The 26156-nt window shown below is 54.9% G+C and overlaps 2 protein-coding genes across 7 annotated transcripts; both read right to left on the bottom strand.

Moving 5' to 3' along the window:
- Positions 1-223: 223 nt before the first annotated feature.
- DENND4B (DENN domain containing 4B) lies at positions 224-15605 on the bottom strand. Of its 5 annotated transcripts, none has more exons than XM_074265180.1 (28): positions 15243-15605; positions 13276-13615; positions 12750-13002; positions 12446-12515; positions 11955-12124; positions 11629-11873; positions 11291-11357; positions 11136-11194; positions 10790-10934; positions 10267-10442; positions 9977-10077; positions 9421-9636; positions 8331-8476; positions 7984-8123; positions 7741-7867; positions 7133-7339; positions 6640-6768; positions 6075-6234; positions 5660-5827; positions 5008-5396; positions 4623-4745; positions 4245-4414; positions 4014-4155; positions 3681-3917; positions 3394-3505; positions 3126-3294; positions 2744-2808; positions 224-2566 (listed from the first exon to the last, which is right to left on the bottom strand). In XM_074265180.1, the coding sequence occupies exons 2-28, from the start codon at positions 13590-13592 to the stop codon at positions 2421-2423; spliced, it is 4449 nt and encodes a 1482-aa protein (XP_074121281.1). In that variant the 5' UTR covers positions 13593-13615; positions 15243-15605; the 3' UTR covers positions 224-2420. The 5 variants fall into 5 exon arrangements, with proteins under 5 accessions (XP_074121281.1, XP_074121280.1, XP_074121279.1 ...); XM_074265179.1 differs by lacking the exon at positions 15243-15605 and adding an exon at positions 14365-14732 and having other exon boundaries at positions 4014-4152; XM_074265178.1 differs by lacking the exon at positions 15243-15605 and adding an exon at positions 14365-14731.
- A 904-nt stretch (positions 15606-16509) lies between these two features.
- On the bottom strand, positions 16510-25842 carry CRTC2 (CREB regulated transcription coactivator 2). 2 transcript variants are annotated; one of them, XM_074265183.1, is made up of 15 exons: positions 25651-25842; positions 23126-23227; positions 22868-22981; positions 22402-22463; positions 21767-21835; positions 21458-21561; positions 21303-21332; positions 20434-20513; positions 20118-20167; positions 19758-20002; positions 18959-19356; positions 18004-18252; positions 17742-17822; positions 17359-17554; positions 16510-17184 (listed from the first exon to the last, which is right to left on the bottom strand). In XM_074265183.1, exons 1-15 carry the CDS (start codon positions 25825-25827, stop codon positions 16964-16966), a joined length of 2178 nt encoding a protein of 725 aa, XP_074121284.1. In that variant the 5' UTR covers positions 25828-25842; the 3' UTR covers positions 16510-16963. The 2 variants fall into 2 exon arrangements, with proteins under 2 accessions (XP_074121284.1, XP_074121286.1); XM_074265185.1 differs by lacking the exon at positions 25651-25842 and having other exon boundaries at positions 22402-22461; positions 22866-23017.
- Between the last annotated feature and the right edge of the window lie 314 nt (positions 25843-26156).

Raw genomic sequence — 26156 nt, forward strand, 5'->3', positions numbered from 1 at the left:
TATTACCTGGGTGACTCTGGGCAAGTCACTTCACCCTGTTGTTTCAGTTTCCTGCTCTGTAAAATGAGCTGGAGAAGGAAATGGCAAAAAGCTGCAATGTCTTTGCCAAGAAAATCCTAAACAGGGTCAGCAAGAGTCAGACACAACTGAAAAAATGACTGAATATCCATTATACTGCCACTAGTAATACTACTAACATTTATACATCACTGTGTTTGCAAAGGACTTTACATGTTAGTTTATTTGATCCTCACAACAACCCTGTGAGGTAGGTGTTATTGATATTCCCATTTTACAGATGAGGAAACTGAGGTTGAGGTTAAGTGTCTTGCCTCAGGTTGTACAACTAGTGAGGCAAGATTTGAACTCCGGTCTTCCTAAATTCAATTCTAGTACTCCAACCACTGTGCCACCCAGCTCTCTGTGGGAATACCTTGGGGAAGAGGAGCTAAAAGTCCTAAGAAGGATGGATTAGGATGTGGGAGGCTGGCTGGAGGAGTGGTTTTGGGAAAAAGATAGATGGTAGGAGAAGGGAGGACTTGTTCCAAAAGAGAGGCCAGTTAATGACTAGTGACTAACAAAGGAAAAGGCATCAAGAAAACATTGTTTAAAATGTCCAGAAAACAAGTACAGAAGTGAGATATAGCAATTTTGTTATCATTGTAACATTGTTTTTTTTTTTAGAATTGTAGAGTTCGGTATTCTCCAATTCTTTGAACCTTGAGATGTTTGTTGCTAAAATATACAATTTTAAAAGAGGTTTGGTTTGGTTTTTTAAATAATGAGGACTTCCATCAGAGGTGAAGTTTCTGTCTTTGACAGAAGCTAATTCAAGGAAACAGCCTCCTAGGGCCTAAGAGAGTACACTTGGGAAAAGAAGATCCTAGTATATGGGTGCTTTCCCCCTTGGCCTCCTGGTTGCTCTCTCCAATCTGGAAGATATCATGAGTGGCTATATGCTAACACTTCTGTCCACTACTCCCCACCCCCCACCCCCGCACCCTTCTCAAGACTTTGTTTTGTTTTGTTGGCTAACTCACTTTAGTAATTGCTTTTGTGGCTCTGATAGCCGCTGGTTCCTGATGGAGCAGGGCTCCTACATGAGCCTAAGGGATTCAGAAAATGACACAGATGTGTCTCATCTTCAGCTTTTTCTAAAGCCTAAATGCAGAATTCTTGAGTGCTCCCTGGCTCACTCCTTTCCAGTGCAGTGTATCCAACTTACTGCTTTCATGATGGATGCCTAAAGGGAAAGGAGGTGAAGTACAAAAGGGAATACCAGCAGAAAAAGGATTATCCCTGGGAAGATCCTAGAGGAGTGGGGGGAGGACATAACATGGGAATTGGGGGGAGAGGATAGGGTCGAGCTCAAAGGCCCCAGAGAATGGTCCCTTTGTGTAGGGCCACAAGTGGGAGGGGAGGTGACAAGGGGGCGATTGTGTGGGAAGGATGGAAGCGCCACACAGACTGGCACCGCCATGGGCAATGCCAGATTTACTCCCCTCCTTGCTCCCAAGAAGGGAGAGGTTCTCCCTACCAGGGAAAGCCATAAGAGGAAAAGGCTGTTTTGACCAAAAGACAGGGACAGAGATCTTATGGAGAGTACGGGTAAGTGGATGGACCTGAAGAGAAAGAAGTCCCCTCCCCCCCCTGGACACAGGAAGGAGGAGACAGAAAAGAAAAGAGAAGCAGCTTTTACTGTATTTACATCCAACAAAACCTCAAGAACCATTGTTATTGCACAGATTAGGGCCCAGAACAGGTGCCTAAGCCCTGGGAAGGAGGGGGAAGGGGTAGAGGAGGAAGGATACCCCATTTCCAGGGGTGGGGGAGCACAGGGACCCGAGTTTCTGTGCCCTGAGTTCTCATTCTCTTAAGGAGGGGGAGGGGGCACAACCACAGGGCCCAGGAGCTCCCTTCCCCCACCTCACCAATTCAAAATCGAGGCAGCTGTTGTGGCTCCAGAATAAATAACAAAATAAAACATTAATGTTGAGGTGGAAGGCAGGGCTGGGCCCAAGTGGGAAGGGGAGCATTTCTGACCTGGGAGGCAGGTAACAACCCCCCCCCAGGACCAAGGCAGAGGCTCAGCAGTTCTTTATCTTTCCAGTTGGTTTTTTAAAACAAAAACTTCCAAGATGACAGGTGGGCATGGATCTGGAGGTGCCTTGGAGGGAGGCGCCTGGGTCTATGGAGGGCAGGAGAGGTAGAACTGTGCCAACTCTCCTCCCCCATCAGCACAAGAAAAGCGGGTCAGAAACAAGGGGGGGCATGACTTTTGGTGTCAGTGACCTCTCCTGCCCCAGTTGATGCCCACAGACTGGGCATTCTGCCTGCATACTCCCCAAACTTGGGAGCAGAGGAAGACGTTACCCAGAAGTTCTTCTGTCCCCTTGGCTGGGGTGAGAAGCCCAGGGGCCCTAGCATTCCAAAGGTGCCCCAAAACACTTCCGACAGTCGATGGCCTTCGGGCTGGGCATCTGTGCCCGCCGCCGCCGCAGCTCCTCCTTGCCCAAGCTGCTTGCCAGCTTATTGAAGGCCGCCTTGTATTTCTTGTCAAAGGCCGCTGGCAGGGAAAGGGGAGGCAAGGAGGTGAGCACAGCACCGAAGGGCGGCAGGGAACTAAGTCCTCACCTTGGCCCCGGTGCATCCTCTAGGAACATCCTACTTGACCCAATCTTACAGCACTTGAGATCTCCAGCCCAGCAAGGCCCCCAGCACCTTCTCTCTCTTTCCCCCTTACCTATATCCACATGGTCCTTTCCCAGGGCAGCCATAGTCAAGAACAGGATCTCCCGATAGATGCTTCTGGAGATAGACAAGTGCAAGGCAAATGAGTGGGGAGGAAGAGGTAAGGGTCCGGGAAGAACATGCTTGTGAGGTGGACAGGCCCAAGGGGCTGGAGAGTCTCAGCTCTGTAGCTCTCTCAGTCATGCCTCCCCATCAAGGGTCTGGTGAGGAAAGAACTGGAGAGAAGCCATTCAAGCTCCAGAACTCATGCTCCATGGGAGACTGTCTAAAGAGGGAATAGTTTGGGGGGAGATGCAAATTAGAAAAAGGAGCAGGGTCCTCTGCATGTCCTCATGGACAGGGTAAAAACATTCCAATGGGAAAAAGGGGCTTACCGCTGCAGATGCAGGCCCCCGGGCGGGGGGCCCAGCATGTCCAGGAGAAGGGCCACCGCCTTGTGCACTTCATTGAATCCCACATGGAGAAGCACAGCCTCCAGCAGAGTCAGGCTGCTCAAAGGGGCAGGGGCCGTGCCTGGCCACGCCACCCGGTGGGGGATCTGGCCTAGCGAGAGAGGAACGAGGGGGGCCTCTGCAAGGCCAAAGGCCCACCACCATACAACCCCTCCCCCACTCCCACCCTCCACCCAGACCACAAACTCACTGTGAGCCTTCCAAAGGACGTAGAGGGGAGGGCAGCTGTCAGGCTCGGGGGTTAGTACATCCCACAGCAGCCTCACCTGCACCGCAGCTGGTTCTGAGGGCAGAGATGGGGCCTGGGGGTTGGGAAGAGGATTAGAGCTGGGCCTGGCAGACAAGGGGTAGAGGCTGGGAGGAGGCAGGGAGACTAAAGGAGCAGGCACTGGTTCGAGGGCCTGAGATGGAGCACCAGAGAGGAGAAAGAGTGTGGAGGTGGGGAGGAGAATGGAGGGGCCTCGTGGGGGCACCCACCTGGGCCAGGGGGGGCCCATCCCCAGCAGCCAGGACGAGGCCAGGCAGGGTGCTGGGCAATCGGAGCCGCTGGAAGTACCAAAGCAGGTTCCAGAAGAGGATGGGGTGGGCGGCAGGGAGCTCTGGAAGCGCTAGCACCTCACTGCCCTCGTTCTCCACCAGGGATTCCAGCTCCTTACGCAGCACCAAAGGGCTCAGGTACGCCCATGCCCCACATTCCACCCTTCTCGGAACACTCTGCAGGTGGACCAAGGGAGAAAGGGCCGTCACCTCTGTGCCCTTCCCTCCTCCAAAACTAGCACCCCCCCCCACTTGTCCCAGATCCACTCTGACCTCAGCGTCTCCATTACAAACAGAAGAGTCATCTAGGGCGAGACAGAGCCGCCGGTCGCTGAGAACGGGGCCAGGGCCCCCAGGCAGGGGAGCATCCTTGTTACTGGCACCTGCAGAGGTGGGTGGGCTGTGAAGGTCACTGCTGGGAAGATCAAAGAGAGAGGTCAGAAGAGGAGCTTCTAGCTTGTCCAGCTCCCCCTCCCACCCCTCGCCCCCGGATCCTTGAGGTACCGGGGCCTGGAGTCAAGGGTCTGGACACTAAGCAAGGGCACGAAAGGTCGAGAGCAGAAGGGACAGGTGGTGTTGAGGTTGGAGTCATCAGGTGCCCAGCCTGCCATAATCTCCTCATCATACACTAGGGAGTCACAGGCTCTACACAGGGAACAGCTGGACAGAAGAATCTGCAAGGGGCACAAAAGGCAGTCACCTCAGGGGCTGGATGGCGCCCCAGCTACACCTCCAGCTCCCAGCATCCCCTGCTTTCCCTCCTTGCCCCAGCTCAGCCTTCCTTCCCTGGACCCCCTATGGATTCACATTCTTCTTCTTTGCCAAGGCCACCACTCCTGCCTCAGCATTAGCAGGGAAGGAGAGAGAAAACAACGTAATTACCTCGACAGAGGGAGGCTGGGAGAGACCGGGGGTGTCACTGAGGCGCTCTGAGGAACGCTGAATGCTGAGGCTGCTGAGGGAGTTTTCGGAGAGATCCCACTCACTGCCCAGAGATGTGGAGCTCTGCATGAAAACCAGAGGGTTGGCAGGAGGGCTGCTGGTTGCCAGCCCCAAAACTCTTCAGGTGGCCAGGGCCACCCTATGTGCTCCCTTATGTCCCGGTCAGTGGACCTGAGCAGATGTTCAGTTTTTCAGGGCACCCACCTTCAGACACCACCAGAAGGGCTCTCTCTCCCAAACCCAAGATAGCAAGTTGCCCCTCTGCCAGTGTGGATGACACAGCTCCTCCCCCACAGCACCCCAGGTCCTTCCTGAGCTTAGATACCTCAGAGGCAGTGGATCCCGGACGTTCCCGGGGTCGCAGGAGGCTGTCCATAGGACTCCGGCGGGCTGGGAGGGACAAGTCTGAGGGCAGCTCAGGTGGAGGGGCACGAGAAGCAGGGCTGCGGCGGGAGGGGGTGAGCAGCTGCTGCAAACGGGCACCTATTCCCCTTCGGGGAGTACCCACTGCATCCTGCCGCTTGCCAGTCTTGGGTGCCTGCCCACCCAGCCCATCTAGGGCCTCAGTTGAATGGGCACTCAGAGCCATGCCTGTTCCCCCAGGGCTGCCTCCAGGCGCTGGATCTTCACTTGCCAGGCTTACATCAGAGAGGCTGCCATCGTGCCAGGACAAAGGGGACCCCTGGGGTTCTAAGACACCCAGGGCCTCTATCACTAAGGGAAAGAGAAGGGTCAGAGAGCATTGTGCTCATCCTCTAAGCATCAAAGTTACTAAGGGAGGTATCCTCCCTCCCGAGTTATCTCTTGCCATTGAACAGACACAATCTTTGGGCACATGGAGAAACCATGATGCCAAACCCCTGTGCTCTAGGAAAAATGTTACTTGACACTAACCCTCCCATCCCCCAAAATGTCCTACTTTCTCCTAAGGCAGGGACAACAAGACAGTGGGGTAAGGAGGACATGTTGGCACTCACTGTGTGCCACACCAGCCTCCACAGTGGGCTGTGCCCCTCGGGCACTACCCAGACTACCACTCTTCACTAGCCGCCCAGTGGGAGAGGCTGGGTCCCGAAGGCTTCGCCCTGCCCAGGTGGTCTGGCGATGAAGGGGACGGGTCGGGGAGGGCCTCTCCAGGCGGGGCTCTGCAAAAGAGCTTCAGGTAGGTACAGTGTCTGAGGATGAGAGACAAAGACCCCTGCCCCCCTCCCCAACCACTGCAAGACACAGACCTAAGGTGGGGGATCTTTGCGCCTGCTAAGCAATAAGCTTTCCAGCCCTCAAACAACCCAAAGTTCTAGCTTTCTTTGAATTCTTGCCCAGCTCCACATTCCCCGGCCTGGACCTACCCAGTCCCTTGGCCTCCCTCCATGTCGTTGCCCCCTTACCCACCTGGCTGGGAACTTCTTGCCCCCCTCAATGCCTGTTCCTGCTGCCTCCGCTCCCGAAGAGGCTGACGGAACTGGGCGGCTCCCAGGACCACATTCCGGAGCTTGGCCCAACGGAGGCGGCCCCCTGTGGTGCCGGAGGGCCACTTGCTTTCTAGTACAGCCTGCAGGACAAAACACCTATTATGCTAAGACAGATCCTTCTCTCCTCCACCATGCCAGCCTGGGGGGAACATCCCCATTGGTTGCCAGAGCTGACATAACTAATCCTATCTCTTCCCTACCCTGTGTCTATGGGTAACCCAGAAATTTTCCATCTAGGAAATTGTTGCCCAAAGTGGGACATAGTTATGAATGGGGTCAAGAAGAAATCGCTGGCAGGCTCCCCCTGAGGGGACACCAGCCTGGAGGGGAGGGGAGGGGAAGAAGCTACGTCCTCAGGAAGAATGCCTTGGAAGAGGAACATGATGCTTGAGGGCAGAAGAGCTGCTTGGACTTCCCTAGTCTGTCTGAGTCTCCCCCGAGGCCCATCCCCCCAGCCCGCCATCTCCATTCCCAGCAGTAGGCACCTTGTTGTAGTAACCATAGGTGATAGTGTTGGGCACAATGCCTGCCCTCCTCATGTCCAGCATGACACGTACAGACAGCACAGGCTCTCCGTAGTGTGAGCAAAGCTGCATTAACACACGGTAACACACCTGGGGGCAGTTGTGCAGGACCAGGGATGAAGCAGGCCTGACTCCATAAGAATCCAGAACTCAGGGGGCCCTGCCTCAGCCAGGCCTCGGGACTCATAACCACCCACTTCAACCTACTCGATCTCCCTTCCCCTAGTCCCCACTCCTCACCAGAATGTTCTGAGCCTTAGCCCTAGGTGCCCCTAAGCAGGGTCATCTTCCTTTTGCTCCTACACTTTTGGCATCTCTCCTTTTTCTCTCTCATGTACCTCCATTTCTTCCTATCATCACAACAGGCCCCCAATATCCTTTACCACTCTGAGGCCTCTTCATCTTCTCCCTACCACTTTCCCCTCTGCCTTGATACCTCTTCCTGGATGCCCACCTCATCAGGCAACACCACCTTTCGGCTCTCCATTTGTCGAAGCACCTGGTAGGCAGTGTGTAGGGCCCGGACTCGAGAAGAAGATGACTGGACGTAGGCAGGTAAACACAGGAACCACAGCCCGTAACAGTGTCCCAGAAGGCACCGTGCCCAGAGTTCAGGCACTGCTGCTGACTTCTGGGCCACCCGCTGTGCCACCTTCATCTCCTGCCAGAGTGCCAGGACAGGAAAAGTGTCAAACCCAGGACGACAAGGGAGGCCTATGTCAGGCAGGTACTTGGGACCAGGGAGGATCCTGAGGTCAGGTGGACATTTTTAATGTTCTGCTCAGAAGTGCTAGGCAGAATAAGTCCATGATGCCGGATTAGAAAAAAAAATTCCTAAAAGTTGAGGATTTCGTGAAAGACATCACCCAAACATTTGCCAAAAAGAATAGACAGTCTTTCGATTCCCAAAGAAAAGTATAGTGCTCAAGGAAGGTGGGTATGGCCCCTCCGGCACCACTGATGCTCAAAGCGTTAAGTACAGATGAGTAATTTGATCCAGGGATCACAAAGTATAAGCCCAGTACAGGAGTCTGTCCCCCAAAGATAACACACACTGATTACCTGTTTGGTGCGGCGGGGAGCAGGACTACTGGGTGCACTTCGAGAGGGGCCCGGTGCAGGAGAAAGTCCAGGCTGTTCCCGGGGGGACTCAAACAGTTCGGCCCGAAGCTCAGGGAACCCATCATAACTGGAGGGGTCACAGGACCGCATTGTGAGTGGAGAATAGCTCCTGGGGACCAAAGAAGCTTGCAGAGGGATATAACAAGTAGGGATAGGGGCAAGGAGAGAAGAAAAAGATCTCACCAGTACAGAGGAGTAGAATCATTGCCCTCCGCCACTATGGGCTCCTCAGGAGGAGTAATAAAGACTGTGAGCTCACTCCCTGATGGCTCCTCCAGCTCCACCAAGGGCACTGGCTCTGGCTTCTCCTGTTCTGGGTGAACCTGAAGGGGAGTTAGGATGGAGGTGAGCACAAGGCTTGTAGAGAGAGGGAGCAAGGGAGACACGACTGAGGCAGATGAGAGAAAAGCTACATCAGAGGAAAACCGCAGGGACAGAAACACAGAGCCTGAGAAGTGCAGGAGCACACAGATGGGGGACAAGGACACAGAGACGAGGAGAAATCATCAAGAGGAGGCAACGAGAGATACCTTGTCAACACAAGAGTCAAAGAACTCCAGGGCAGCATGTCGAGAAGAGCCAAAGGAGCATTCCTCAATAAACTGTGAGAACATCTGAGTGTGTAGCAACTGGGCATAGAATTTGTGGCTGGAGCGTTCTCGGGACTTTAGGAAGCCTGGGGAGGAAAGGAGGATGATCAGGGATGCCCACACTTCAGGGAACTATTTTCAAAAGGCACTGACTATTGGCCCTATCCAAATAACACCTATCTGGGACCTCTCCTTGCTAAGGTATCTTTTGGCCAGCCCCACATTACCCTGTAACTGCTTCCTGTAGACCTCAGGTAATCTTCCTTCCCCTTATTCTACTTCCCCTCTTCCTCACTCTCCCATAGTATCTACCATGACCTGTGGCACAGAGCAGGCTTTAATGGCAATAAATGCTTTAATGATTAAACAACTGATATTTATGTAGCACTTGAAGATTTCCAAAGCCTTTTTACATAGGTGATTTAGTTTGAATCTCATAATCCTGTGAAGTAAGTTGCTCAGGTTTTAGATAAAAGAGTTGAAACAGATTAAAAGAATTCCGAATCACAATTCCTGTGTGAGTGAGAGGATTCATACTAGGTAGGGCTCTCGTGACACTAAATCCAACACTCTTTCCACAAGGGAGACCTCGGTTCAAAACCTGTTTCAAACATTTACTGAGTGCTCCTCAGTCCTCTAAGCTATGAAATGGGGACAATAATACCACTTACTTCACAGGGATGTTGTGAAATTCAAATGGGTTTAATGCAAAGCATTTTATAGAGACATGCAAACAAACTGTGAACCTATCATTTCCTTGGAGGTTCTCCTCCAAATGCACCTACCTGTATTACCCCCATTCTAGGATTAACCAGCTCTGCTCCCCTATTAACTCCTCATTGCCCCATAACTGACAGTCAAAGTTCTGCCCAAAATTGATCATCATGTTTACTATCTGACTCCTTGGATCTGTTTTGTCTCCCCAGAGATGGAGAGGGATGAGGGCCTTCCTGGGATAGCCACCACTATCCTCTGCCTGTCCCCTGCCCTAGCATCGCCCTGGGGCTGTGTTTGCAGCTCTTCCTCTTACCCTGCAGAAAGAAGAGATTTTCCACATCCCGAGCACTCTCAGAGGGCGCCTGGGTGAGTGGTCGGAGGAAGGCTCGGTAGCCCTTAAGCAGGCAGGCCATAAAGCGAAGGAAGGCACCTTGGACTTCCCGCTCCAGCCGTGCCCGTCTCCCACACACCGCCTCATAGTCAGTCAGCAGAAACTCCAGAGATGCTTCCTCTTCAGGCCTCGTGTATGCTGGGAGACAAGGAGATGAAAAAGAGCAGACATGTCTGCCTCACTTTCTATTAACTCTCCTCTCCAGTAGCAGGATAGAGAACTATTCCTTCAATGATAATTTCAACTACCATGTCCTTGAACCTTTCCTTCACATGTATATGCTTTTAGGTATTTTCTTCTAATAGCTTTTGTCCCTCCCTCTTACAAAAATGAATTTTAAGTCCATTTACTCCCTCCATGATAATTTCTAGATTCCCTAAGTCTTCCCACATTGTTTTCAAGTCTCCCATAATCCAAAAATTAAGCCATAACCATAATCCCCAAACAATGACAGTTGTGAGTCCCCAGTAATGCTCACTCTGGTCCAGCTGCTGGTGGAGGGTGGTCAGTGTGTTCAGCAGTACTTTGTATGGCCGGCGGGGGAGGGTTCTGGGTAAGAGCAGCTTCTTTTCTTCTGTCCTGGGAGGCACATAGCAGAGAAGGGAATGAAATTCATATTCCTCCCTACTCCTAAAATGGCCCCGACTTTGCGGCTGAAGCTAATTTTCTGGGAGAGGGCTAAAAGCCTTGCTTGTCAGAGCCCTGACCCACCCGAACTCAGCCTGGGTTAGCCCCTGCCCCCACCCCCCAAGCTACCATCCTTCTCACTGGAAGAGCGTGTTGGTGTCAAGGTCAACGCAGATGACATCGGCAGGTGGGTCATGCAGGTCGAAGTAGCTGGAGTGGATGCCCACGATGAAGGGTACGGGGGCACTCAGCACATCTGCCAGCACCAGTGGGCAGAGAGGGATGTAGGGGCACTGCCAGTGCAGTGGGAAGATCATCTGGGGCAGGGGGTAGGAGGTGAGAAGGGGTAAACTCTGGGGTCCAGGGGAAAAGAGAATGGCAAACAAGGGGAAGGGGCAAGAGGGTGAAGGAATGGGAAGAACAACAACTACCGAAACAGGGTCCCATGCTAAGAATCCAAGACCAAACCAAGAAAGAGGGAAGGCACCTAGACAAAGAGTCTGTTCTCTGGGTTAAGTCTTGGGAAGAGAAGGGGGAGAGCAGAGAGGAACCGTGGGAAGGGCCAAGGACCTAAGGGTAAGTTTTGGCCCAGAATGACTAGCCAAGGAGAGAATGATCTCCGGGCGAGCATCTTAGGAGAGCAGCGGTAGGGTAAGGGACTCACAGAGACCAGGGCCTCACAGACACTGGTGAGCAGGTCAGGTCGCAGAGAGTGAACCAGAAGCTTATGCTCAGTCAGAACGGCAAGCAGCAGAGTTACTGCCAGCTCAGGCCCCAGACTCTGTAGCAGCTGCAAAAAGCTGGCACCGCTGCAAGGCAATGCCCACACCCAAACACAGCGAGTCACCAGGGAGATCCCCTAAAATGTCTTAACCAGCTTCAAGAAAAAGCCACCACCCTAGGCCCTCAAGCAATAGCCTAATCCTTGAAGACAACAATTACATCTCTGCAGTGCCATCTACCTGTCCAGTGAATCCCAGTACCCATTCTCCACCCATCTGGGCACATACCTCAGAGGCAGGGGAGATGAAACAGGTTGACAGAGGAGCAGGTTGTCATAGGGGGACATCTGAGGGTGCGGAAGACATAGCCATTAATGGGGAGGGGAAAGTTCTGCAACTACTGAAGCCCCACTGTCCTGCCCAGGCCAGTCCCCATCTCTCACCTGTACCAGGATACGGGGTCTCTGAGGGGAGGGGAATGGAACATTGTGCATGAAGTGGGAGATGTGCCTGGGAAAGGTGGAGGGGAGAAGGTAGCAGGTCAGGGAGCAGATCTCCCTAATCTGTACCCCATCCTCTAGCCCTTCCAACCATTCCCCCTTAGGTTTTCAGTTCTTTCATATTTCTCTCCCCCTTTATCTTCCCTGTCTTCTTTATTTTCCCACTTCCATCACTCACCTCCCTCATAGATTCTTCCCATGTTCAGTAATCCCTTTTGCTTCCCAAATCCCTCCCATCCTCCTCTCCCTCTGACCCCTCTCCCCAGGGGGCCAGCACTCACGCTTCCAAGGGCAATCGGTGGGGGCCAGAGACAGAGTATCGATAAAGGAAGGTGAGGAAGGCATGGAAAGCAGAGAAGGCAGGCCATCGGGACAGCACCGCCACAGCCCGGCGACTGCGCACAGCCCGGCCACCCAGTGCCCGGCCCCGTTCCACTGCACTCAACAGCCCCAGTGCCCTCGCCTGCCGCTCTGACAGCCGAGCCCGTGGGAATGCCTCATAGAACTGCAGGGCTGCCCCATACACCTTGGGGGAGGGCAGAGGGTCAGATGGGCTTCATTCGTCACCCTCTCCCCAGCACCCTCCTCTTCCTCACTCCTACCCTACCTTGTCACCAGCTGCACCTGTGAGCACAAAAGTGGAGAAGACGGGCACTGGGTATTTGGTCTGGGCAGGCCAGCACTCAATAGTGGCTCCCATAGGTAGGCAGAAGACAGGCACAGACTCTGGCAGTGGGAATGCCTCGTTGTCCTGCTCCGGGTACCGACCTAGCAGTTCTGGGTACCAGGCCCAGCATTAAAAAAAAAAAAAGAAAGGAAAAAAAAAAAAAAAAAAAAAGGCACTTCTGTGGAACTCCAGAAAAGGGGCAAGGGCACATAAGCATTACAAGGTACAGTGGAGAAGGTGGAACTCAGAGACATGAAGGAGCACATGCAAGAATTAAAAGTATCTGAATCATCAGGTTTTGGGGGGAGAGAATGGGTGCCATGAATGGTAGGAAAACTTAAAATATATATATGTGTGTGTGTGTGTGTGTGTGTAAAAGAAAATGCACAGGAAGCTGGAGAAGTAGAAGGAATACAGTGTCATCTACCGACCTGCCTCATACACCAGTGTGTTAGCCTTGGCCAGGCCCACCTTGTAGCACAGGTACACAGCTGGGCCCCACTGAATGAGAGACAAGAGAAACACTTCAGATGGGAAGGGGATTCTTGGGATCCCACTTGCAGATGATCTATGGGTTTCTCTGGTCTCATTATTCCCCAGGGTACCTGCTCTCCTAGTGGAAGTCAGGATTCTTCCTCAGCTCCTGCCCTCACCACAAATCCTCCTCGGTCCTGGTGTCTTACAGACATGATCCACCACCCTACCCCATCTGCTGATTCTACCCTCCCCGCTCACCATGCCAGGATTGAGATTTCGAGGCAGGCGGCAGTAGGTGTGGGGGGTTCCCTCGCCTTTGCTGGGCAGGATCAAACAGAGATCAGTGATACCCAGGGCATGCAGCCCTGCCCCTTCAGCTGCCCGTCGATAAGTGAGGTAGGTGCGGGGATGCCCAGGGCCTGGAGGAGCCAGGTTGGCAGAGTGGCTATAGGGCGTTGTCTCCAGCACCTGGAAACCTGGTTTAGGATGTTCCTTCCCCTCATATAATACCCTGGCGAGTTAAGTAGAAAGAATATCAGTAGCTGAATCTTCAATACCCTTACTCCACCAAACTTGTTACTCTCCTTTCACCTGCTTGTTGGCAACATGAACTTGTTCCCGCTTGGCTCTGTATTCATCTTGCCTCTTCATTCAACCCTTTCATCCCCATTCCTTTCTTCCTTTGTCCGTTCCCCCTCCTTCAGACTGTTCTGTTCATGCCCCATAACTACCCTCCTTTCTTCCAAGGACCCTGGCCAGGCCAATGGCAAGGGTGCTCACTCACCCCAATTCAACAAGGGGAGGCTTGTCTCGCCCTCTGCGGTAACATATGGTAGGCTGGGAGCCACCCAGAAGTCCAGCACTGAGCTCTAGGGGGTGGCCACTAGCTGAGGTTTGAATACAAGTGTAGCCTTGGGGCACCTCTTCTCCCAGAGCCCGGGCAATGATGGCCACATCCGTGATGGGATCCGCTGGACGGGGTGGGCGCAAGGGGCCCCCCGGTTCAGGACCCCCAGTTTCCTCAGGGACTGCTCCTCCACTCCCTGCCAACCCTGCCACCACAAAGTAATCCACTAGCCGGGGGGGCCGTTCTTCTGCCATGGCCCCCCCTTCACTTACTGCATCTGGAAGGGACAAAGTAAGGAAGAGTATGAGGAACGAGTGGGATGGGAAGAAGAAGGCAAAGTCGCTATGGCAACTAAATGACCCTCATCCTCCTCCCTCTACCAAACTCACTCAAGAGAAGCACAGTAGGAGACTGACCAATCCTGAACTCGCCCACTTATGACATCATCGTGACCTCACTACTCTCCTTAAAGGGAACAGGTCCCTCAAGTAATATACAGTGACATCACCACTACCCTTGCCATACCTGATCCCCCCCCCAAAATCTGGCTATGACATCCCTGTATTGAAGTAATCTTGTACAGCTTCCCACCTGAGGTATTACAGTCACCTCCACTGATTATTTTCGCACTGTACCTGGTACTGATACAATATGGGCTAGCTGTGACATCATACTGACTTCATAGATATGATATTAAAGAATTTACTACCCCGTGTCTTAGCTGCAATACCACGGGAGCAATAATGCTCTTCTAAGGCTCACGCCTACGAGCCCCCACCTCTTCCATGGGAGTTAGCCCCTCCCCCGCCTGAATGCTCACTAGAACCAGGGCTACAATCACAAGGGCTGCTCCATCCTTGGTAAAGACTCGCACTTACTCTCCTTGTAAGTCTAACCCACTCAGTGCCCTGTCAGACGTGCAGCAGGTCACAAGAGAACCAGGGAGGAGAGAGCGGTTCTGCTTTCCCCTGCCCCCCAGCCCATGGAAGCAGGCCCCCCAGGCTGGTCCCAGCCCGCCCCTCTCACCTGCTTCCATAGGCCAGCACAGGGGAGAGGGAATTCCTGACAGGGGTAGGGGGTCCTGGGAGCGTGGGGGATGCAGCTCAGAGAGAAGGGCGGCTCAGCCAGGCTGAGGAAGGGGGGGTGCATCAGAGGGGAAGGGAGGTGACTTCCTGAAGCGGCCAAGGGGAAGCTAGCGGGGCCAGACGGAAGTCAGCGTTTGGGGGTGGGGGGTGGGGAGGGAGCGCCGCAAGGGCAGTAAAAGGCTCCGGCAGTGCCGCCTCAACATCAGCTCCGTTTGCAACCTCTCAAGATCTCAGTGTCAGTGCAGAAATGTAGGAGAGACCGGGGACCTGCTGCGGGCTCCTTGCTCGTCACCGGGCCCCCAGCCGACCTACACCCCTCCCCCACCCCGGTTAAATTTAGTTCCCCCCCAGCCCGGGAGGTGCGGCCAGGAGGCTGGCAGTGTCAGGATCCTAATTTAGCTCCTTGCTTCCCACCTGGCACAGCTGACTCCCTCCCCGGCAGGCACTGACCCTCGGGAGGCCTGGGGCTGCCTTCGGGGCCCCTTTCCCATGACCCCGTCCCCTCTCATCCCCTCATGGGCCTGAGCCATCATCTCTCTCCTCTGCCCCCGCTTTCCCATGGGCTCCCCTCCCCCCGGCCCCCACACATGCAGCCCAAATAAGAAGGGGGGGAAGAAGCGGGGCCACCAGCGGTCGGGGAAGGGCGGGGGGAGTAGGTGCCCACCACAACGTGACAGGAGCGAAAGCGGGGGGGAGGGGGGGACTGTGCTCCCTCCCATCTCCCCACACTTTCGCTTCCCTAAGAGAGAGGAACCGGAACCAGATGTGCAGCGAAAGGGGGAGCCTGGCCACGCGCCCGCACCCTCTCTTCCCACCTACCTGCCTCGGGGCTCCCGGCGGGGCGTCCGGGCTCCCCCTCCCCCCGCCCCCTCTTCGGGGAGGGGGGGAGGACGGGGAGGACGGGGAGGACGGCGGGATGTTTACCCGGCCCCGGACATCCCGCGCCCGCGGTGACTGGAGCCGCGCTCCCCGTCCGTGGCGCGCGCTGGAGGGCTGTGCACTCTCGTCTCCGCCGCAGCGAGCCGGGGCGCCGGCCGGGAGGTAGGGGCGCCCGCCAGACGGAGCCGCAGCCTCGGGCACCCCTCCCGCCGCAGCCGCTGCGCGCCTCCGTTATCCCGCCGCGGCCCGGCTGTGCGCGTGACACCGCAGCCCAGCTTCGGCTCCTGCTCCGCGCGCCCGCACCCTCCCTCCCTCCTCTGCCTGACCCCCCCCCAACCCCCGGCGCGCCAGCACCCCCCCACAGACGCGATGACCCCGAGGCTCCTTCCGCCCCCGGCTGGGCCGCTCTCAGCCCGCCCTCTGGCGGCCGGGAGGGCCCTCTGCAGAACGCTCTCCCCTTCCTTTCCCGGGCTGGGCGGCCCAGGCCGAGAGCTGGGGGGGTGACGACGCCCCACCCCACCCTGGGGGATTCACACACATCCTAGCTGCTCCTAATCTGCAGCCGGCAGTTCTCGGTTCCCTTTTCTGGAGAGGACAAAAGCTTTGGAAAGAGGAAGGGCCGAGGCTGCGGGAGACACATCCTTATCTCCCCGGGGCTGCCGAGGGGGAAACAGCAGCGGGAAACGAGAGGGGCCCAGTGGTCCCGGGGGCAGCAAGGTCCAGGGGAGCCTCGGGCACCTCCCGCAGACGCCCCGCCTTCCCACTACCTCTCTGTTCCCGGTCCCCCAGGGCTCCTGCTGAAGCTTCTGGGGGACAGACGTGATGAACTGCCCAAGCCAGGGGCCGCTGGTCTGAGTGACCCCCACACCAATTCCCCCGAATGCCCAACCCCCCCCCAGAAGCCTCAGCTGAAGTCAACAAGTGGCCCAGGCGGAGGGAAGGGGACAGGCTGTGGGGAAAGTTCGGCTCTCCGCAAGCCCCAAGGCAGGGAAGGGGGGTGCCAATGAGGCCAGGGAGAGCCCCCTGAGCACAGGGAGGGGGCACATGCCCTGGCATCCCGAATCTCAGAGCAGTCCCCAGGCCCCACCCAGCTGTCAATGCCTAAGGCAAAGCAGAAGAGATTCTCTACTTAGGCTCACCGCCCATTTCAATGGTATTTTGTCCCACTCTCAACCCCCAATGCCAAACTGCAGTTATACACTAAGGCTTTGATGTGATTTTTTTAATTAACATATAATATATTTAAAAAAAATAATATCCACTCTGGCTCTCTCCTGAAAGGGGGGAAGGGGAAATTGTGGGGAAGGGCCAGCACTGCAACCTGCCCCCCAACCATCTGAGCATACCCTGCTACCCAGTCCCTCTTCCACCCCCTGACATCCAACAGGCTCTGACCTCCAGACAGACGGTTCAAAGTTACAAGTGCTTCAGGCCCTCCCTAGTGCTCTTCCAAGTCTGCCCCCAATGCCAGACATCAAAGCGGGCATCTCTTCCTTTGTATACAATCCTGTGATCCCTTGGTCTCATTCATGTTGAGGAAAAGGGCCCGGGGGCAGAGAGTGGAGTCTCTACTGGCCAGGGGGGGAGGGGAAAAAGGGTAATGGGAGGAGGGAAGATGGGAGAAAAGTGGGATGCTTCCACTGTGCCCAGCCCGACATCCCTCACTGTAGTCGGTCACTTCGGAATGAGTCCTCAACAGCTGGGTCAGTCAGCAGAGCATATGGGTCACTCAACATGTTCAGCCCATCCAGGCTCAGCGGTTCCATTCGAAGCTCATCTTCCAGCCCCAGCCCCAATCCCAATCCCGCTGCTGCCACCTCAAAGCCAGGCACCCCGGCCAGAGCTGCTGCAATCTCCTTGGAGAAGCCTGGAGGAGAATCTCCTGAGTAAGCAGAGGAGTGAAAATCAGAACCACTTGGGCTGAGGGCAGGGACCAGAGGGAAGCACTTCCAAACTCCACAACTATGCCTTCTCCAGATACCTTTCACACCCACCCTCCTCCCATTCCTCAAAAGCCACGATCAGTGCCTAATGTCTACCCTCATGATCCTCCCACCTGTGAGAATGATGTTGGGCACTGGACCATGGCGGGCACAGTGTGTCAGATTCTGGCGGTTGAGGGCATGGGAATCTTGGGGGACACTTCCCCCACCCCCTGGCTCTTCATTTCCCGAGAAGCCTGGCCCCTCAGAGAAGCTGGGAGGGTCCAGCGTCAGGCTGCCTGATGGACTCTCCATGCTGAATTGTTCTAGCTGAGGGGACAAATGGACAAAGACATTTAACAGTACCATTATTAGAAAGGGATGCTTCTCCCTCCCGACTCCCTAAGATTTACTCAATAGTTCCCACTGTCCACAGGAAAAGACAGAGACAGGACATAGCAAGAAAGCAGAGTGAGGGCAGAGGGCATGGGCCCACAAGAGGACCCAGGCACCATACCTGCTGAGACAGAGAATGTGTGTGCCAGGAAGAAAACTGGTCAAAGCAGGAGTCATCAAAGAGTGAGTTGAGCAGAGATAGCTAAGGGGAAATAGAAGAAATGGGTAATCAGCAATAGGGGAGCAGAGGCCAAGGGAGGGGGACAATGTTAACATTGTCTTCTCACCCAGAAATGATTGGAAACAAGACCTGCCCTATTTGAATACTGTAAAGGACACTGCTTGAACCTCCTCTTACTAACTGGAAAGGTCAGGGTACTCACATTCCCCAGGCTGAAGTCTCCTGTGGGTGGAACATAAGGTTGTTGCCCACTGGAGGCAGACGAGTAGGACATCCCATAATGTCTTTGTCCGCCAGGCAACTGGACAGGACAGGACTGGGGAGGTGGTGGTTGTTGCTGCAGCGGCTTTGTGACGGGGGGCTGAGCAGGTAGAAGCAGGCTAGGAGGGCTATAAGGGTATGGGGGCAGTCGCTGGTCAACTGGCAGCTTACTGGTATCCAGGGGGACACCCTAAAGGGAAGGAAGAAGCAGAGAGTTACCCTTCAGGTGGCTTTTCTACAGGAATCTGGAGTCCAGGGACCAGAAAGGACCAAGAGAAGCATAGAAGTCCTCCCAGATGGCAAAAAGCCTAAGGGGGACACTAGTGGAAATGGGCTCCAGAGGGAAGAAGGATCCTATATTCCTTAATCCCCTGTCATGATTGAGATGGAACATGGAACACACATACCAGACACACACACATCCCCATCCGGGCAATGGGGATGAGGGAGGGAAGAAGAGGAGATAGATAAGACAGGGAGAAGAGGAAGAGGGGTGGAGGAGGAAAGAAAGGATGAGAGAGATGGCCTGGAAGGACAAGAGGCTCAGGAGAGTGGGACAAAATAAAAGGATGACATAAGAACAAGAGAGGAGTACGAAAGGAAGGAAGAGGGGCAAAGTGAGAAGAAAGAAAATAGGAGTAGTCTGAAGGGAGGAATGGGGAAAATAGATGGGAAATAGATAGAAACTAGAGCAAATGAGGGAGAGAATAAAAAGAGAAAGATGCACGGCAGATGGCAGACAGATATGCCAGAGGAGGAGGAGGAGGAAGGGTGGGATGCAGAGACCACATGAAAGGAGGAAGAAGGGTGAAGGACTCTGGGGGAAGGGAAGAGGCCGGTGGGCATCTCAGCCCAGGAGGCTCAGAGATGGGAAGGGTGGAGGCAGCCATGCATACCTGAGTGATGGAAGACAAGGTGGGTGACATTGTTGGCGAGAACTGTTTGGGCAGCTGCTGCTGGGGCCGTCTGGCATCAGTTCCACCCACGGGCAGGCTCAAGGGACTGAGGGGCACACGTCGGTGTCGGGGGGAGGCCCCAGGGGTGGGAGTCGGGTACAGGGGGGCGCCCAGCGCAGGGGATGAGGAAGACGAGGTGGAGGAAAGGGCTGGGGCACTGAGTGAAGGGTGGCCCAGGGAGGTAGCAGGCATAGTATGACGGGCAAAGGAGGAGGCAGGCAGTGAGGGATGACTGTGGGAGCCCTGAAGCTGGGGTTGGGGGCTATTTAGGGAAGCCTGGAGGTTGGGATTGCTAAGGGAAGACTGTAGGGATGGGTGGTTGAGAGGTGAATTAAGTCCTGCGGGCACAGACAAAAACCAGAGAGATGCCAACATTACAAAGGGCACCAAGCCCCTTCTCCCTGCCCCCATACAGAATGGGTGGAAGTGATTAGACAATGAAAGTGAGAATACAATGACCACACTGTGAAAGGGGCAACTTTGCCAGCTGTGCCTGTCTGGTAGGGAAATAGGCACCTTCTCCCACTCCTACCAGCACCATTCTAAGTCTCACCAAATTGGGGAGACACACATCATGAAGCAGACTTCTATGCCAGTCCAGATGATTTCTACTGAGAGGTATCCAGGGGCCCAAGCCTGCCCACTCGGGGCTGCGTACTCAGGTCTATTCCCCTGACCTGTAGGTGGTCACATCCAGAACTGGGGAAGTGGGGTCGAGGGGCAGAGAGTGCTGACTCACCTGGCCCGTCACAGTTGCTGCCCAGGCCCAGGCCCCCACTGATGCCCAGGTTGGTCATGGTGTGGGTCAGGTTGGAGGTGCTGCTGCTCCCACTCAGACTGGGATAAGCTGTCTCTTCTGGGTCGAGGGGTGTGGGTAGTGGTGAAGGGAAGTGCAGGTTGGTGAGATCAGGCAGGGAACCACCAGTATTCAGAGTCGGTGGAAGGAGGGGCACATTGGCAGGCTGGTCAGGGGATGGGAAGATGCTAGGAGAAGGAAGAAAGATCCCAACTGAGAGCAGGCCCTGTAGAGCACAGATCACCATCAACCTCACTTTCCACCCTGCCGCCCACAGCGGGAGACCCCGAAACAGCCACTTACTTAATGCCGGGGACTTCACAGGATCGAGGTCGGGAAGAAGAAGAAGACAGCTATTGAATATGAAGAGGAGGGAAGGAGGTGAGCCTCCACATGGGAAGCCCCTTCCCAGTCCTCTGGCCCACTCCTGCCTTTCCATTCAGTCCAGCTTGTCCCTTATTTACATAATGCTTTAAGTGCTTTCCTCACAACACTACATAAGTGACTGGCCCACATAAATAACAAGGCAGCAAGCCTCTCAGCCAAGAATCGGACTTGATTCTGTAATACATTGACTCCTGAGGAAGCAAAGGAGACAGCAAGTATCTCCTATAACTACCTTCTTAGGATCCCAGGGCTTCAACAAGTGCTTGTCATCCAACAAGTTTTCCTCGACTGCAGGAACTTGAAAGACGAAGACTGATTGGGAGGAGGGGGAAGAAGAAAAGTTACGGAAGGAAGAGGTTTGGGCATTGCAGTCAGGAAGGGAAAGCACCACATCTTACAGTCTCTCCCCCTCTAAGAACAAAGCATCAATATTCTGTTGGGGGAATCTGTGAATTAGTCTTTCTATTCTGGAAGATGATTTTGAATGGTGTTACTAAAAAATGCCTTAAATGTCCAAAAACTTTGAACTAGAGATCCTACTGAGATCCAAAGAGTTTAAAGGCAAAAAGGATATTCTACAGCAGTAAAGAACTAGGGAAAAAAGTTGGTGCCCATCAATTAGGGAGTGGTCAAATTGTGGAACATGAATGTAATGGCATACTATTGGGCTGTGAAAAAAAAATTACTGCTATGATCAATTCAAAATATAAGATTTATATGAACTGATACATAAAGTAAGCAGAACTAGGAAAACAATGAAATTATGAACTACAACAGAAAGAACCAAAAAATGAACCACTGTGTAATTACAATGACCAAGCTTGACCTAGGAGGATAGTTGGGAAAACTTTTTACAGGTGGAACGATTATGGATGTGGAATCTTGCATTCACTATCAAAGTCAAAGTGTGGTTAGTTCTATTTAATTGCTTTTTTTTTCCTTTCTGTTTTAGTTTTTCTTAAAGGGATTATTTGAAGAGATAGAAAAGGGGAAGTGATATTCTTGGAAATGAAGATGATGTGAAAATAAAAGATACTGATAATATAAGATTTTAAAATAAGAAATATAATGCCCAGGAATAAGTGAAATAAGCCTACATACCTTTTGAATCTGCTTCCCCATCTAGGTAACCTGTAAAGAAGACTCCTGTTCACCAGAGCACTAGATGCTAAGTCTTTTCCATCTATTCTCCCATCCCTCCATTCAGCACATCCCCATACTCTCTGGTTTCCCCTGCTCTAAGACACTGCACTTACCACCCCGACGGTTGGGCATGGCAGTGGGCGGTGTGGGACCTGGGTATGTGTCCTGGGGGTTGGGGTTCATCACACTTGTGTGAAGGGCAGAGTCTGAGCTTGTCCTGTGGGAAGCAGGGTAAAGCTGGCATAGTTCCCATGGTGACAGGACCTCTCCATCTGGCTGACAGAGAGGGCAGAACTAGGCCAGGGAACCACAGGGATCTGAGGCCAAGGCTCTGAGTTCAGAGAGAAAGACCCTGGGGCGAAAAAAGTAGGAATGAAGGAGACAGAGCCTCAGTAGGAGACTGGGGGAAATGGGGACATCACCTGTTGAGTGCAGATGGAAGTCGGAACAGCTGCCCCTTCTCAGCAGGGAAGTTACCCCAGGGCATTGTTCTGAGAGGGAGAAACAACAGTCAGGAGGGCAGGGAAAGGGAGTTGGAGGGTTTGAGACAGCTAAGATGGAGTGGGAGTGGATGAGACATCAAAGACCATTTCGGCTCTGGCTTTCTGACCCTTCAAAGTGCTCAAAGATCCCAAGAAAGCCTGAGAGTACCAGGTTAAACTGGGGGATAGCCCGGAGTCCAACAACCTCAGTCCCTGGGGGCGGGGGGCATATGTTCAGGAATGGGCAGTGCCAGAGCACCGTACTTGGCACACGGCTCTGGCAGGAAGTATGCTCACTCCCCCAAGCACACACCCAGCAAGGCCCACACTCCCATTGGTGTTACCCCAGCAGGAGGGGTAGGCTGCGCTACTCTTGTGTCAACAAGGTTGAGACTGGACTCTGACCCCGCCCACTCCACCTAGCCCCCACCTCTAAGACAAACCCCTCTCTAGAACCAGCAGGGCTCCAATACTCCCCTCCCCAACCTGTGCCCCTTCTGGACTCGGGAGTGGAAGTGCAGAGTTGGCATTGGAGCCCGCATGGGTTCCGTGCTGGGCCCACTCTAGACATTTACCTTCTCCAGCTGGATTCCGGAGGAGGAGATAAATAGGCTGGACTGTAAGGAGAGCTGTCAATGTGAGCGACACCCATTAAGGAAAAAAACGAGGGCTACATGCTCTCCTGTCTACAGAAGATAATGAGTCAAACCGCAGTAGAGAAGGGGCACAGGCCTGGGGGAGGACAAATGCAAAGAAGGCATGAGAACAGTTAAGCACTGGCAGGTGATCACTTCTTTCCACAAAATTCTTTCTGCCTGAGGATCTAGATGAGCTGATGAAGGAACTAAGTGACCTCCAGCATGAGGCAGAACAAACACAGGTGCTCCATTGCTGGCAGCAGCAAAGGCAGATTAGACATGAGGAAGAACTGCCCAAGAGCTAAGGAGGAGGAGGGGGAGACAGCAGCAGGTTGGCACCAAGCTTTGTTCTAGTTCCATAAGCCCAAATCACTCCGACCCCTGCCCATTCTCCAAAGGATATGTGGCGGGCATAACGGCGCAGGGGAGACATCATCCTTCGGGGATCCCGCTGTACCCGCTCCACCAGACCATGGTGCCGTGTATTCCGTGAATCCAGGGATGAATGGAGGGGGTTCTGCCAACACATACATGGTAGTCAGGGAAAGGGGATCTGGAAGGGTGGGAAAAAAAACACCACAGCTCCCTCTCCTTGTTCTGTCGCAGTAATTCCTGCCCCCTCCTCTCCCCTCTCTCTTCTCCCTAGTACCCACTCACTCACCTGGAACTCTGCCAGGCTACAGCCAATCTGGTTAACATTGGGCAGAGAGCCACCATAATAGGGGCCCCGAGTATGAGCTAATCGAAGTTTCTGTGCCTGCAACTAAAAAGGAGGAAGAAAGTGTTAGGGAATACAGAGAAGGTCCCAACATACTGGTGTCCCTCTCCTGGCCCAAATCTTACTGATATGATAAGTTATCGGATGGAAAGATAGAGGTAGAGGGAGAACTGGGAGAGCCTGCAGCAGAGCTATGATCCTCGCCTCCCTCCCCTACTAGGCCGCTTAGCTCTACAGCTGGAGCTCCTCTTCACAGTGCCCTACGGCTCATCATAAGAAAAGAGGATGGGAGGGAGGGAAGGAAGGAGTAAACACGTACTAGTACGTACTATGTGCCAGGCACTGTGCTCTGTCGCAGGGCCTGCCCAATTTGGCACTGCCCCAAGATGAATCCCAAAAGGAATGCCAGGCGCCCCTAAGCTAGTCACATGGGCTCTTCCCCTGCCCACAAGGGACCCATTAGCCACTTCTGCCCTTCCAACCAGATGAGCCCAAGACTAATTGGCAGAAAAGGAAACAGGCATGAGTAGATGACCCAAAGCTGGTACTGCCAACCTCATTCCTTCCGCTCACAGATGGGGGCCAAAGCTAGGCCACCGCCACCTGTCTATGGGTGACATACTAGACTCAGCTTCCACCCAAAAGTCTGGCAATTCAATTCAATACTTGTCATACACCCACTCTTGGCTGGGAAAATAGTGCCAAACCAAAGGGACTCTCTAACCCTGCCCTAAGGCCCCTGGTTTTGGAGCAATGCCAAGGAGAGGCCTGGCCTTGGGAAGTGGGGATGGGAAAGGAAGTCTTGCCAGCAGCAGCCAGGCTGGTCAGAACAATGAGCCCAACTTATCCACCTTTGTGAGGATGTGCTGCAGGATTCCAAAGGCATCCCCCACCACTGTCTACTTATTTATACCAGTACCAATACAGAGGTGCCTCGTATCCTTTATCGATAGACTGGGGGTGCGGACTGCCGCCATCCGCCTTTGTTAACATTAGCGGAATGGCAGGAGTGCCCTAGGAAGGCAACTCAGAAACTTCCTTCGAATGCCCAGGCGCATGCAGAGGGGCCGCGCCGCCGCTCCTTTTCTCCCCGGTGGAGCTCTCTCTGGGGGAGGCCTCCCTGCTGATGTTTGCCCCCAGCCCCTCCGCTGGGACTGCCTCCACCAGCACACTTTCCTCAGATGAGGACAGAACCCTAAAGCTTTGTATTCCTGGGTCCCAGACCCGGCCCTTGAAGGCCCACCCTTCCCTCTAGGTCCTGGTGCGGATTCTTAGCTCTTCCCGGCAGAGACGTGAACGAAGGTTTTCAGAGTGACCACATGGCAAACCAAGTTCCGGCGCTGATGCGAAGGCCCCTAGCGCGGAGCTCCGCGGGCCAGATCTCCGAGCAGTCAGGGCCGGCAGCACCTGGCGCTGGGAAGGGCCTGTATCCCCACGGGCTCTGGCTGACACGCGCCCTCCCCTGGCTTGCCTCTTCTTTCCTCGGTCCGCCTCAGGTCTCACAGCCAGGGGCCCAGGGCCCCCAGGGGCCCAGCGCAGAAACCACAGACAGAACCACAGAGAAAAGCCGCTCACAAAGACAGAGCTTGTGTTTTCCGCCCTGCGCCCTGGCTCACTGTCCGCGGCTCATTGGGTGTTCTCACGTTTCAGAACCTTTCACAAGGTGCCCCGAAGTTCGGGTAACACAGCAGCTTGCAACAGCCTTCTCGAGACCCACCCCTAAGGAACCGGGCCCCGGAGAGACTCCAATAGGAAGCTGCCTCCCGCAGGGGCCTCGGACCGCTGGGGTTTCCTAGGTGACATCAGGGCCCCGGCACCTCCCGCCCGGAGAAGCGGCCGGGTCCAAGCAGCCCCACAGCCAGCAGCCACTGATGGCACTGTCCTGGGCTGTGGGTCAGCAGTTGTGCTCAGCGTCCAGGCAGGATGGAGCCTGGAGCTCACCTTCAGGTCGGGAAACCACAGGAAGTATTTGAAAAAGGAAGCGAAGGGACAGAGGAGGGGACTTCCTGTCGTCCCAAAGCCAGCCCCGCTCCGGCCAAGCCGCCCCCTGGGGACCGTTCCCTGGGCCACAGTGTCGGGATGAGCGGCCGCAGGACCGCTCCGAAAGGGATGCTCAGTCCGCGGCTGACACAAGTTCAGCGGCAGAAAGGCTTTCTCCCTGCGTGCCCTCTGACCCGCAGTACACTAGTAGGGTTCCGTGTCTCCGTCCTTCCCGTGGCCGCCTCACTACCCAGAGCTGGGACGCCTACTTGGGGCGCGAGACGGGTAGACGGGAGCAGACGTCCAGGACCCCCGTAAGGATGCCCACTCGGAGCGCTTTCTCTCTGTGCCCCCCATGCCCAGAGTGGCCCCTCCCTCCCCCCCTCCCGGAGATGGCCAGTTAGACGTCCCCGGCGCTGGCCTCGCATCCCTGTCCCCTCGGCCCGGGCCCCGCTCCGGCCGCCCGGCCTCCCACGGCCGTCCCTTACCCGGGTGGAGCCGATGTCCATCATCACCTCCTCGAAGGCCGCCGTCTCTTCGGCCTGACGCTGCTTCTGCAGCGCGATCTTCTCGCTAAACTTGCGCGGGTTGGCCGCCGAGGCCGAGCTCGAACTCGAACCCGAGCCCGAACCCGGCCCGGGTCCGTTCGCCCCCGATGCCGCCATCTTCCCCCCTCCCCCCCGACCCCCCCCCAATCTCAGCCACCACAGCCGCCGGCCCCGGGCCCGGCTCCTCCCGCCGCCGCCGCCACCGCCGCCGCCGCCGCCGTCGTCTCTTCGGCAAGCACAGCAAGCCCGACCCCCGCCTCGCCCCAACCAACCGCGAGGGGGCCGCAGGGAGTAGTAGTTTGTTTACGCGATGTCTCCCCGGCTGCGGACGAGAGGTGCTGAGAAAAGGCTGACTTCATTTCCCAGAAGCCCCTGCGACGCCGGGATGGAGATTCATTTCTCTCCCCGCACCCCCCCCTTCTCTGAGCACGCCGGGAGAAGTAGTT

Source organism: Sminthopsis crassicaudata, chromosome 4, assembly GCF_048593235.1.
Source record: "Sminthopsis crassicaudata isolate SCR6 chromosome 4, ASM4859323v1, whole genome shotgun sequence".
In the NCBI taxonomy this organism is placed as follows: Eukaryota; Metazoa; Chordata; class Mammalia; order Dasyuromorphia; family Dasyuridae; genus Sminthopsis; species Sminthopsis crassicaudata.

What these genes read in the sequence shown, in the direction of transcription:
- DENND4B (XM_074265178.1), bottom strand. An exon ending in CACCGATTGCCCTTGGAAGC is followed by an intron (nt 11,358 to 11,628) that starts GTGAGTGCTGGC and finishes CACCTTTCCCAG; the next exon opens with GCACATCTCCCACTTCATGC. An exon ending in CGTCCTTTGGAAGGCTCACA is followed by an intron (nt 3,295 to 3,393) that starts GTGAGTTTGTGG and finishes CTCTCTCGCTAG; the next exon opens with GCCAGATCCCCCACCGGGTG.
- CRTC2 (XM_074265183.1), bottom strand. Translation starts at nt 25,827, where the DNA reads ATGGCGGCATCGGGGGCGAACGGACCCGGGCCGGGTTCGGGCTCGGGT. An exon ending in TGCGCCGTTATGCCCGCCAC is followed by an intron (nt 22,464 to 22,867) that starts ATATCCTTTGGA and finishes GGTGTCGCTCAC; the next exon opens with ATTGACAGCTCTCCTTACAG. An exon ending in TGTGAAGTCCCCGGCATTAA is followed by an intron (nt 20,003 to 20,117) that starts GTAAGTGGCTGT and finishes TCCTTCTCCTAG; the next exon opens with CATCTTCCCATCCCCTGACC.